Source organism: Choloepus didactylus, chromosome 1 (genome assembly GCF_015220235.1).
Source record: "Choloepus didactylus isolate mChoDid1 chromosome 1, mChoDid1.pri, whole genome shotgun sequence".
NCBI classification, from domain to species: Eukaryota; Metazoa; Chordata; class Mammalia; order Pilosa; family Megalonychidae; genus Choloepus; species Choloepus didactylus.
The window spans coordinates 79464996-79479006 of NC_051307.1; the positions used below are offsets into that span (position 1 = coordinate 79464996).

General features: G+C 38.0%; 1 protein-coding gene across 1 annotated transcript in view; it reads left to right on the top strand.

Annotated features, from left to right (window-relative positions):
- The window catches only part of GRAMD1C (GRAM domain containing 1C), a 147074-nt gene that overhangs the window by 18218 nt on the left and 114845 nt on the right, over positions 1–14011 (top strand). The window contains exon 3 of the mRNA XM_037835660.1: positions 8719–8803. Within this exon, the coding sequence (XP_037691588.1) occupies positions 8719–8803 (85 nt within the window). The remainder of the gene's footprint in view (positions 1–8718; positions 8804–14011) is intronic.

Genomic DNA, 14011 nt, shown 5'->3' on the forward strand with positions numbered 1-14011 from the left:
AATTGGGTGAAGTAATCCCATTTTAAGTAGAACTTTTTGATGAGGCTGCTTCAGTTAAGGTGTCACCCACCTCACTGAGGATGGGTCTTAATCCTGTTACTGGAGTCCTTTATGAACAGAATGAATTCAGATGGAGAAAGCCACAGGAAGCAAGAAGCTGAAACAGACCCGGGAGAGGAGTTGACCTTGCCATGTGACAGAGGTGACAGAGGAATCAGGATCACCGGCAGCAAGCCCCAGAATGCCACAGTCTTCAGGGAGAAAGCATTGTCTTGATGATGCCTTGATTTGGACTTTGTTTTAGCCTCAAAACCATAAGCTAGTACATCCCCGTTGTTTAAGTCAACCTCTTTTATGGTATTATTTGAGTAGCTTAGGAAACTAGAACTACTGGTATACTTATGTTTTCATAGAAAATATTTAGTTTTAAATTTTTCTAGGTCATAATCAAGTTTTTTCTTTATCATTGATCTTAGTCATGTTATTCACAAGTAAGTTTTTTTCTGTGTATAGATGGGGAATAAGACTTTTGCCACAAACCTAATTTACAGGTACATCATGAGGATTGATTAATGTTGCATTGTAAAATTAACAGCAACAAAAAAAACCCATGAGAGTTAATTAGTGTGTTTATAACATATATTGGCAACTTTGGAGAAGAGGTTGCCTATATTCATTATGATGTCTTCCAAGACAATAGTTCTTGGATTTATTTAAGCTTATACAAGATACCTCAAATTTTTACTTTTCTGGCTGACAAAAAAGGATAAAATCATTTTCTAATTAATGTTAGATTAAAGAACATATTTTATCCAAGTTTAAAATTTTTAAGTTTAGATATTTAGAGACTGTTTGAAAAACTGGTGTCTTTTAACATTTTTATCTCTAATTACAAAGGAGCATGAACTAACATTTCTGGCAATATAGGTAGGGGCCTATTTAACTTAAAAGCCCTTCTTACAGAATACCTAGATATGCTGAATAAAATTTTACAAACATCTTTTAAAAATGTGTGTCTGGGCTCACAAAATAGCAAGAGAAATATATGTAATGGCTAAAAATGAAGAGGGAGGGGCAGGGCAAGATGGCGGCATAGAGAGGTGTGGAACTTAGTTAGTCCTTTAGAGCAGCCAGTAAATAGCCAGGAACTGTGTGGAACAACTGTTTGGGGGACATCCGTGACAGGACACACATTGTACACCAGTCTGGAATGGGTGAAAGGGCCAAGATCACAGCACAGAATTGTAAGTAAAGCCTGCAAACTGCGGAGCCTGATGCTCCTTCCCCACTGGCATAGCAGGCTGAGTTGGAACACTTCCCTGTGGGAAAAAGAAGCAGTCTCTAACTAGGAGCATGGGAAGGTAGCTCAATCAAGCTCCAGTTGCAATTTTAATTAACAAATTGGACTACTGAATACAAACTGAATACAGATAAACCTGTAGCAAGCAAGAAAGAAGCCCTGAGGTCTCTCACGGCAGAGAGGAGACACAGCTGATGGAATAAATAAATAAAAAACCAGCTTTTGGAGTCAGCTGAGCTCAGAATGTTGGAAAAGGGCTGTGCCTCAAGAAAGGGCATATAGAGCTGGATACCAACTGTAGCTCTTGACTGGCAAACCTTGGGGTCTGGGGACTGGCTCTGAAAAGGGGATTTCTGTTTCTTTTTTCTTTTTGTAAACGATTCTAAGTAGCTCATTAGAGAAAGCCTCAGGCATTTTCAATTGTCAGTGCTGACCCAGGCAAGGGTGAAGTTAAGATAGGTCTGAGAGACAAAGGGAAGAGTCAAATGAAGGAGATAATTCTTAAAAGAGTGTATTTTTCCCTAGAAAAGGGAGGATGGAGCACAGCTCAAGTAGGGGCTATCTTTCAGAGAATTCAGACCCCAGAGGCTGGGGGGTGGAGGGTGAGAAACAAACAGCTTAAGCTTGCCTTCTACCTCCACTTCTGTCTCAACCACCCCTCTGGCAGGGACAGGGTTTGCTGAGAATTAAAGGAACTGCACCTCTTTATGCCAGTGGGGAGCTGTGGGCTAAAAAGTGCCACCTGCTGGACAGGATAGGAAAAGCACAGCATCTACAGGCCTCATAGGAAAGTCTGACAACCTGGTGGGTCTCATCCTCAGGGAAACGTGAAACTGATTATACCTTCCTCCTGAGACCTGGGCCTGTCTGGTATGGGAAAATCTGATTGGGATCAATCATTAAAAAAAAAAAAAAAAAAAAAAAAAAAAAAAGGTTCCATATAGGCAGGGCAGGAACCAGAAAAACAAGAATGGAAAATTCTGATCAGTTAAACAGAAGCTATGCTAGAGGTCTAGAATAAGTTGAACTGAACACTAAAGAACAGATAGAGAACAAAGCCAACCAAAAAGAAAAACTCGAGGTAAAAGAATGAAAACAACCTCTAGAATAAACTAATCAAGGAAACCAGATGAATAGACACCAATAAAAAATTATGAGTCACACTAGGAAAAACAAAGATATGGCCCAAAGGAACAAACTAACACTTCAAATGAGATACAGGAGTTGAAACAACTAATTAAAGATGTTCAAACAAACATGCTAAATCATTTCAAAAATCAAATCAATAAGTTGAGGGAAGGTATGGAAAAAGAGATGAAGGATATAAAGAAGACATTTGGTGATCACAAAGAATGACGTGATAGTTTGAAAAAAACAAATGGCAGAACTTATGAGAAAGAAAGGCACAATAGAAGAAATGAAAAACACAATGGAGACTTACAACAATGGAATTGAGGCAGAAGAAAGGATGAGTGAACTAGAAGAGAGGACATTTGAAATCTTATGCACAAAAGAACAGATAGGGAAAAGAATGGAAAAATGCAAGCAGGGTCTTAGGGAATTGAATGACACCATGAATCACGTGAATATATGTGCCGTGGGTGTCCTAGAAGGAGAAGAGAAGGGAAAAGGGGCAGGAAAAGTAATGGAGGATGTAATCACCGAAAATTTCCCATCTCTTATGAAAGGCAAAATTACAGATCCAAGAAGTGCAGCATACTCCAAACAGAATAGACCCAACAGACCTTTTCCAAGACACTTACTAATTAGATTGTCAAATGCCCAGACAGTGAGTTATGAAAGCAGCAAGAGAAAAGCGATCCATCGCATACAAGGCACACTCGATAAGACTATGTGAAGATTTCTCAGCAGAAGCCATGGAGGCGAGAAGGCAGTGGTATGATATATTTAAGATACTGAAAAAGAAAAACTGCCAGCCAAGAATTCTATATCCAGCAAAACTGTCCTTCAGAAATGAGGGAGAGTTTAAAATGTTTTCAGATAAACAGACACTGAGAGAGTTTGTGAACAAGATACCTGCTCTACAAGAAATACTAAAGGGAGCACTACAGGCAGACAGGAAAAGATAGGAGAGAGAAATTTGTAGAAGAGTATAGAAATGAAGCCTATCAGGAAGGGTAAAAAGAGATAGAGAGAGAAAAAAAAGATATGACATGTAAAATCCAAAAGACAAAATAGATGAAGGTATTGTCTTTACAGTAATAACATTAAATGTTAATGGATTAAACTCCCCAGTCAAAAGTCATAGAAAGGCAGAATGGATTGAACAACAAGACCCGTCTATATGCTATGTACAAGAGACTTGCTTTAGACCCAAGGACAAAAACAGGTTGAAAGTGAAAGGCTAGAAACAAATATTTCATGCAAAAAATCACCAGAAAAGAGCAGGGGTAGGTATACTAATAGCAGACAAATTAGACTTCAAATGTAAAACCATTAGAAGATACAAAGAAGGACACTATGTATGAACAAAAGGGATAATTCATCCAGAAGACATAACAATCTGAAATATTTATACACTGAGGCAGAGTGACCCAAAATACATGAGGCACACGTTGACAACAATGAAGGGAGTAGAAGACACCTTTGCAGCAACAGAGACTTCAATACACTGCTCTCATCAATGCGTAGAACATCTAGACAGGGGATCAAAAAGGAAACAGATATTTTGAATAGTATGATAAATGAACTAGACTCAAAAGACATTTACAGAACATTATACCCCACAACAGCACGATACACATTTTTCTTAAGTGCTCATGGATCATTCTCCAGGATACACCACATGTTGGGTCACAAAGCAAGTCTCAATAAATTAGAAACGACTGAAATCATACAAAACACTTTCTCAGATCATAATGGAATGAAGTTGGAAATCAATAGGAGGTGGAAGGCCAGAAAATACACAAATATATGGAGGTTAGACAACACATTCTTAAACAGTGGGTCAAGGAAAAAATTATGAGAAATCAGTAAATATCTTGAGGCAAATGAGAATGAAAAGATAACATATCAGAACTTACGGATGCAGCAAAGGCGGTGCTGAGAGGGAAATTTATTGCCCTAAATGCCTATTTTAAAAAAGAAGAAAGCAAAAATCGAGGAATTAACTGTTTACCTGGAGGATCTAGGGGAAGAACAGCAAACTAACCCTAAAAGAAACAGAAGGAAAGCAAAAAAAAACAAAGAATAGAGCAGAAATAAATGAAATTGAGAACATGAAGAGAGAATCAACAAAACCAGAAGTTGACTCTTGGAGAAAATCAATAAAATCAATAGACTTTTAGCTAGGCTGACCATGAGACAGATGGGGGGGGGGATGAAATAAATAAAATCAGAAATGGGAGAGGGAACATAACTACTGATCACAGAAATAAAGGAGATAATGAGAGGATACTATGACCAGTTATTTGCTAATACACTAAGCAGCATAGATGAAATGGATAACTTCCCAGAAAAGCTTAAACAACCAACATTGACTCTAGAAGAAATTGATGACCTCAACAAAACAATCACAAGTATAAAGATTGAATCAATCATCAGATAGCTCTCAAAAAAAGAAAAGTTCAGGACCAGATGACTTCACAAGTGAATTCTACCAAAGTTCAAGAAAGAATTAGTACCAATCCTGTTCAAACTCTTAAAAAAATTGAAGAGGAGGGAAAGCTACCTAACTTGTTCTAAGATGCCAACATTACCCAAATTCCAAAACCAGACAAAGATACTACAAGAAAAAATTATGGGGCAGTCTCCTTAATGAATATAGATGCAAAAATCCTCCACAAAATTCTCACAAAGTGAATCCAGCAGCACATGAAAAGAATTATATATCATGACTAAGTGGGATTTATTCCAGGTATGCAAGGCTGGTTCAACACAAGAAAATTACTGTAATACACTACATTAATAAATCAAAGGGGAAAAACCACATGGTCATCTCATTTGAGGCAGAAAAGGCATTTGACAAAATTCAATGTCCTTTCTTGATGAAAACACTTCAGAGGACAGTAGAAGGGAACTTTCTCAACATGATAAAGGGAGTATATGAAAAACCCACAGCTGACATCATAATCAATGGGGAAAGATTCAGTTTTCCCTCTAAGATCAGGAACAAAACAAGGATGCCCACTGTCACCATTGTTATTCAACATTGTGCTGGAAGTTCTAGCTAGAGCAATTAGGCAAGAAAAAGAAATAAAAACATCCAGATTGGAAAGGAAAAAGTAAACTTTCACTGTTTGCAGATGTCATGTTGCTAAATGTAGAAAATTCTGAAAAATCTACAGCAAAGCTACTAGAAAAAATAAATGAGTACAGCAAAGTGGCAGAGTACAAGATCAACATGCAACAATCAGTAGTGTTTCTGTACAGTAGTAATAAGCAACCTGAGGAAGAAATCAAGAAAAAAAAATCCATTTACAATAGCAATCAAAAGAATCAAATATTTAGTAATAAATTTAACCAAGGCCACAAAAAACCTATACATAGAAAACTATAAAAAAATCACTAAAAGAAATCAAAGAAGACCTAAATAAATGGAAGGACATACTGGATTGGAAGACTAAATAGTGTTAAGATATCAGTTCTATCCAAATTGATTTATAGATTCAATGCCATGCCAATTAAAATCCTAACAACTTACTTTGTAGAAATTAAAAAACCAATAACCAAATTTATTTTTTAAGGGCTGGGTGCCCTGCATAGCTAAAAATTTCTTGAGAAAGAGGATTGAAATGGGAGGTCTTACACTGTCTGACTTTAAAGCATATTACAAAGCTACAGTGCTCAAAACAGCATGGTACTGGCATAAAGATAGATACACTGACCAGTTGAGTCAAATTGAGTGTTCAGAAATAGACCCTCTCATCTATGAACAACTGATCTTTGATAAGGCAGTCAAGTCAATGCAACTGGTACGGAACAGCCTCTTCAACAGATGGTGCTTGGAGAACTGGATACTCATGTCCAAAAGAATGAAAGGGAACCCCTATCTCACATCTTATAGAATAATTAACTCAAAATGGATCAAAGACCTAAACATTAGAGCTAAGAATGTAAAACTGTTAGAAGAAAATGTAGGGAAATATCCTAAAGGTCTTGTGATAGGAGGTGGTTTCCTAGATTTTACACCCAAAGTGTAAGTACTGAAAGAAGAAATAAATAAATGGGATCTCTTCAAAATTGAATACTTCTGTGCATTAAATGATTTGTTAGAAAAGTAAAAAGGCAGCCCATGCAATGGGAGACAATATTTGGAAACCACATATCAAATAAGAGTTTAATATCCATAATATACAAAGAGATCCTATAACTCGGCAATAAAAAGAAAAACAACCCAATTAAAAATGGGCAAAAGACATGGACAGACACTTTTCTGAAGAGGAAGTACAAGTGGCTCAAAAACATATGACAACCCTCTTTCAATCCTCTCCAGCACTTGTAGTCTTCTGGGTTTTTTGATAATGGCCATTTGTTCTAGTTTGCTAATGCTGAGGAATGCAAAACACCGGAGAAGGATTGGCTTTTATAAAAAGGGGGTTTATTTGGCTACACAGTTACAGTCTTAAGGCCATAAAGTGTCCAAGGTAACACATCAGTAATCAGTTACCTTCACTGGAGGATGGCCAATGGTGTCCGGAAAACCTCTGTTAGCTGGGAAGGCACGTGGCTGGCATCTGCTCCAAAGTTCTTGTTTCAAAATGGCTTTCTCCCAGGGCGTTCCTCTCTAGCAAGCTTGCTCCTCTTCAAAACATCACTCACAGCTGCATTGAGTTCCATCTCTTTGAGACAGCACGTTTATATGGCTCCACTGATCAAGGCGCACCCTGAATGGGTGGGGCCACGCCTCCATGGAAATATCCCATCAGTTATCATCTGCAGTTGGGTGGGGCACATCTCCATGCAAACAACCTAATCCAAACGTTCCGACTTAATCCCCACTATTATGTCTGCCCCACAAGATTGCATCAAAGAATATGGCTTTTTCTGGGGGACATAATACATTCAAACGGGCACAGCCACTATGGTGTGCAAATGTCTGTTTGCATCCCTGCTTGCAGTTCTTCTGAGTATATACCTAGTAACCGGAATGCTTAACTTCTCGAGGGACTGCCAAATTGCCTTCCAAAGTGGCTGCACCATTCTCCATTGTGACCAGCAGTGAATAAGTGTTCATATTTCTCCACATCCTTTCCAACACTTGTAGTTTTCTGTGTGTGTTTTTTTTTTTTATAATGTCCATTCTAGTAGGTATGAAATGATAGGTCACTGTGGTTTTGATTTGCATTTCTGTGATAGCTGTTGATGTTGAGCATCTTTTCATAGCACAGTGTACATTTTACTATTTTAATATGTTAACTTTGGACTTTAGTCTCTGCAGGGTCTGTTCCTTATGTTTGTATCTAGGCAATGAAATGAGAGAGATTTAATTGAGTTCCAGGAGCTAGCAAAAACAAACCACATCATGAAACACCATTCACAGTCTTTGCAAAATCACCGTATGTTGGCTGGTGCTCCTTCAGAGCTTAGCTCTCCTTCCAAGATCAACCTGAAGTGCGAGCAGTGGGTCCTGTAGGTCTTTTTTTTGAACTTGTGTCTTTTCCTGGCCATGTGCTGGTGGCCTTAGGAATTCCCCATTGACAATTATCTAAATGTCCCCTCTTCACCCTATGAAATCTACTCTCCCTTCAGATGTGCTATTGTATATCTTAATACTATTAATCCTTTGCCCCTGGACACTTTGATTTGTTTTCTTAGCCATCTACAAGCTGCTTCTGCCTCTACAAGCTAGAAGGAGTGTGTCCTAATTCAGTCCTTCACGCTGCCACCAGATAGATTAGCTCAGAAATACATGTACACCATCCACAATGTGTATAGGGGTTACTCTGTTCACTCTGGAATGGGACTGGGGACCCTCACAGAGAGTGTAGGCTGGCTCCACACTGAGCCAGGGAGAGAACAAGAAGGGGCCAGGAAGGGCACCAGGGTATTTTCCTGTTGTTTTAAGTTGCACTTTCTTGATTTGGCATTCACCCAATTACTGCAACCTTTTTACTGTGTTCTATTGCTTTGAAGAAGATGGCTCTGCTGGTTTTTGCTAATTGTTCAAAGATTCTGTGGGAAGTGGAATTCTGTCTTCTTATGATGCCATCTTGATTAACTGTTTGCTTCTGCAGAGAGGATTTGCCAGAGTCCTTACTCTAATACCCTCCTTTGCTTCCTTTGGTGCTTTTTTTTTAATGTCTTATTTATATATTTTTTCATACCACCACACAGACAAAATATTGCATAAAAAGCGTATAATTTTTAAGAGGCCATTTTGAATTTTCTAAGATACTACAGTTCATCTAATGAAGATTACAACTGAACATAAATTTAAACTCTTGATTGTTTTGCAGCTTTCAAGTTCCACCTATAAAGACAAGAATGAGGAATACAAAAGACAGTTCAGACACATACCTGATACAGAGAAGCTGATAGCAGGTAAAAAAGATGGAAATCTGCAAAAAAACATTTTCTGAAAATAGAACTGTTAAGTGACAGTATACATGTATTTATAAAATTTATACCTTTTTACTAGATAGAAAATATTTTTCAAAATAAGTTTCTTATCCTTCACAATGAGACAATGTAAAACTAAGTTGTAATTTTTGGAGGAGTGATTTCTGATTCAAGAATATTAAGCAATATGTGAGAAAAGAACTAAGAAAAAATGATTTGTCACAGCTTTTTCTGGTGCTAGTTTCCTGCGTTTGGAGGGAAAATTGAAACTTGATGTTCAAAATATATTAACTTTTGCAGAAGAAAATACTCTCTAACAGATGTCCTTCCATAGCAAGTTTACAAAATTTTCTAGGGCCAAATTATTATTCATGTAATCTTTCACATAGATTTTTTAATACAGGCTTCAAGAACAAATATGTAGTCAGTTTTCTTAGAAAACTGCTTAATTTTTTTTTAGTAAAAATCTAATATAGATTCTTTACAATCAAAATATAGAAGTAGGTTTTACTTATAGTAGATATATAATTTAAAACATTTATACTAATTTATCAGATTTCTGGTACTGTTAGGGAATGTTCAATTCAATGTAACTGAATTTCTGGACAGCTCAACTCAGTGCTTTAAACACTGTAATAATGAATTGAAACAATTTTTAAAAATATTGTTTATTGAAAGTAATACATTCTCATGGTAAAATATTCAAATACTACTTAAGGTGTGAAAAGTGAGTGGCTTTTTCAGTTGAGACCATTCTTCCCTTCCTGGGTGATAACCACTGTTAACAATTTCTTCTGTACTTTTAAAAAATTTTCTGTATGTATTTCAAGTGAGGAAAATACATTCTTAAAAGAAATGAAATAGGAACACACTGCATTTACTGTTTGATAAACAAGTTTATTTGCTAATTCTGTCAGCATACGTTATTAACCTGTAAAGTTCAATAGAAGGATACGTTTTAAAACCACTTTGAAGGCCATCTCTATAAAAATGTTTTCCCAGGATGTTATACAACATATAACCTACACCGACATCTTAATTGGCAGAAATTCAAAAGGCTGGAGCTGTGTGCCCTTCTCCCACAGCAAGTTTGCTCTAAGGGTCTTATAACTACACAAGGAAGAGAACTTAGGTACTGTTTCCTCCTAGTAGAGGAGAAAAACTCAATCTAGTAGTGAGACCAACCATGACACAATGAAAAGCTATACTAACTATGTGCCAGTTTGGATATATTATGTCCCCTCAAATGCCATGTTCTTTAATGCAGTCTTGTGAGGGCAGAAATATTAGTTGATTAGGTTGGAATCTTTGGGTTAGGTTGTTTCCATGGAGATGTAACCAACCCAACTGTGGGTACTACCCTTGATTAGATTATTTCCATGGCGGTATGGCCCCACCCATTCAGGGTGGGTCTTGATTAGTTTACTGGAGCCATATAAGAGCTCAGACAGGAGGAGCTCAGTGCTGCAACCGAGAGAGACATTTTTGGAGATGGTGTTGAAAGCAGAGTTTTGCTAGCCCAGAGTTTGCTCTGGAGAAGCTAAGAGAGATGAAGCCAAAGTTTGCCCCAGGATTTGCTAAGACAGGACCCCCAAGCACTTAGAGAGAAACTTCTTGGAAGAAAGAACCAAGAACACACAGGAACTGAGAGAAGAGCTGGAATACAACCTGGGATCAGCAGACACCAGCCACGTGCCTTCCTAGCTAACAGGTTTTCTGGACACCATCAGCCATTCTTCAGTGAAGGTACCCTATTGTTGATGCTTTAGCTTGGACACTTTATGGCCTTAAGACTGTAGCTTTGTAACCAAATAAACCCCTTCTATAAAAGCCAATCCATTTCTGGTGTTTTGCATAATGGCAGCATTATCAGACCGGAACAAACAAGTTCAGGTTATTAGTAAGATACTAGTGTGAAGAACTTGTATACTCTGGAGTCCTTAAAAATAAAATCTCCTATTCATGTCTGCATTATCAGCTAGAGGGTCAGTTAACATGTGGTAGAATGAGGACTTATGCAAGGTATGACTTGGCATAGCATTTTGCTAGTATGAAATCAAGTCTAGTTAGGAGAAAGCCAACTGGACTCTAAAATTACACACCTTAGTGAAAAGACTCCCTACTACATGTGAATGTAAAACATTTAATTTTAAAATGTTGACTCTACAGTATATAAAATGGCTATTATAAATGCACATAGTGTATTCTGTAGCTACCAGGTTCCTTTTTTTTGTGTAAGGAAACTATAAGTTGCACTCTGGTTAAGACTTGTATCTTCACCCTTGAAAAAGCCTACATTCTGTCATAGTGAAATATTGTCAGACTTAACAGCCCAAATTGTTAAATACTTGCATCAAGTCATAACCAGTTTTATTGCAAAAGGACCCTGTACACATTTATCAATTCTAGTACCTTAATAGCTACTCAACAAGTCATTAATGTACGGAAACATGTATCATAAGAAGCAAGAAGTATCACCCACCCCTTCTGCTTATTAGCAACTTGTCACTCCTGAGCAGCAGCGCTCACATCACTGAGGTCTGTGGACAGTCACTTTGCATTCATCCTGAGAGAAAGATGGAATGACTTAAGTACAAATGCAAAGCATTATCAACAGTTTCTTACAAAAAAGTCACAAATTAAACCAAAGTATTTTATAGAATTTACTACAAAACACCATAAAAACTGTCTTCTCTTAAGCTCTCTCTTCCTTTATCTGGTGAGCCAATTGGATGTTTTTGGACATGATGCTACTCTCTTTGCATGGATGGCACACAGATTTTAGTATATTCACATAAACCCAGCAGGCACACTTCACTAGCCTCCTGGAGTGCACCAATGACTGTGCTCTGAAACCTCAAGTCAGTTTTGAAATCCTGGGCATTCTTCCGCACCAGCCTCTGGAAAGGCAGCTTCTAGATCAGAAGCTTGGTTGATTTCTGGTAACAGTGAATCTCTCAGTGTGCAACAGTTTGGGCTGTACGATGGGGTTTTTTCACCCTGCTGGTAGATGGGGTGCTTTTCTGGTCATTCTTAGTGGCCAGCTGTTTGCAGGGGCTTTCCCACTGATGGATTTATGAGCAGTCTGCTTGGTCTGGGCCATTTTCTTTTACCCAAACCCAAACCCTAGGGTGCTGCTTTTACTGAAGCGTGGCTTCTGCTTCCCCAAGCAAGAACCGCAGCCGCCAGTAGAGCTCCTCCAACAACCAACCAAACTTCTCTGCAGTTGCATTTACTGTTTTATTTTTTTTATCTTCATTTTATTGAGATATATTCACATACCACGCAGTCATACAAAACAAATCGTACTTTCGATTGTTCACAGTACCATTACATAGTTGTACATTGATCACCTAAATCAATCCCTGACACCTTCATTAGCACACACACAAAAATAACAAGAATAATAATTAGAGTGAAAAAGAGCAATTGAAGTAAAAAAGAACACTGGGTACCTTTGTCTGTTTGTTTCCTTCCCCTATTTTTCTACTCATCCATCCATAAACTAGACAAAGTGGAGTGTGGTCCTTATGGCTTTCCCAATCCCATTGTCACCCCTCATAAGCTACATTTTTATACAACTGTCTTCGAGATTCATGGGTTCTGGTTTGTAGTTTGATAGTTTCAGGTATCCACCACCAGCTACCCCAATTCTTTTTTTTTTTTTTTTTTTTTTAATCTTCATTTTATTGAGATATATTCACTTACCACACAGTCATACAAAACAAATTGTACATTTGATTGTTCACAGTACCATTACATAGTTGTACATTCATCACCTAAATCAATCCCTGACACCTTCATTAGCACACACACAAAAATAACAAGAATAATAATTAGAGTGAAAAAGAGCAATTGAAGTAAAAAAGAACACTGGGTACCTTTGTCTGTTTGTTTGTTTCCTTCCTTCCCCTATTTTTCTACTCATCCATCCATAAACTAGACAAGGTGGAGTGTGGTCCTTATGGTTTTCCCAATCCCATTGTTACCCCTCATAAGCTACATTTTTATACAATTGTCTTTGAGATTCATGGGTTCTGGGTTGTAGTTTGATAGTTTCAGGTATCCACCACCAGCTACCCCAATTCTTTAGAACCTAAAAAGGGTTGTCTAAAGTGTGCATAAGAGTGCCCACCAGAGTGACCTCTCGGCTCCTTTTGGAATCTCTCTGCTACTGAAGATTATTTCATTTCCTTTCACATCCCCCTTTTGGTCAAGAAGATGTTCTCCGTCCCACGATGGCAGGTCTACATTCCTCCCCGGGAGTCATATTCCACGTTGCCAGGGAGATTCACTCCCCTGGGTGTCTGATCCCACGTAGGGGGGAGGGCAGTGATTTCACCTTTCAAGTTGGCTTAGCTAGAGAGACAGGGCCACATCTGAGCAACAAAGAGGCATTTGGGAGGAGGCTCTTAGGCACAATTATAGGGAGGCCTAGCCTCTCCTTTGCAGCAACTGTCTTCCCAAGGGTAAAACCTATGGTAGAGGGCTCAACCCATCAAACCACCAGTCCCCTATATCTGTGGTCATGTTAGCAACCATCGAGGTGGGGTAGGCAAATACCCCTGCATTCTCCACAGGCTCCTCAAGGGGGCTCTACATCTTTTTTTCCTTCTTTTTCTTTTCTTTTTTTTTTTTTTAACTTTCCCTTCTTTTTTAAATCAACTGTATGAAAAAAAGTTAAAAAGAAAACAAACATACAATAAAAGAACATTTCAAAGAGACCATAACAAGGGAGTAAGAAAAAGACAACTAACCTAAGATAACTGCTTAACTTCCAACATGTTCCTACTTTACCCCAAGAAAGTTACCTAATATAGCAACATTTCTGTGAACTTGTTCCTACTATATCCATCAGAAATTAACAGACCATAGTCATTCCTGGGCATCCCCAGAACGTTAAATAGCTTATCTGTTCTTCTTGGATTATTGTTCCCCCTTCCTTAATTGCTCTCTATTGCTAGTTCCCCTACATTCTACATTATAAACCATTTGTTTTACATTTTTCAAAGTTCACATTAGTGGTAGCATATAATATTTCTCTTTTTGTGCCTGGCTTATTTCGCTCAGCATTATGTCTTCAAGGTTCATCCATGTTGTCATATGTTTCACGAGATGGTTCCTTCTTACTGCTGCGTAGTATTCCATCGTGTGTATATACCACATTTTATTTATCCACTCATCTGTTGA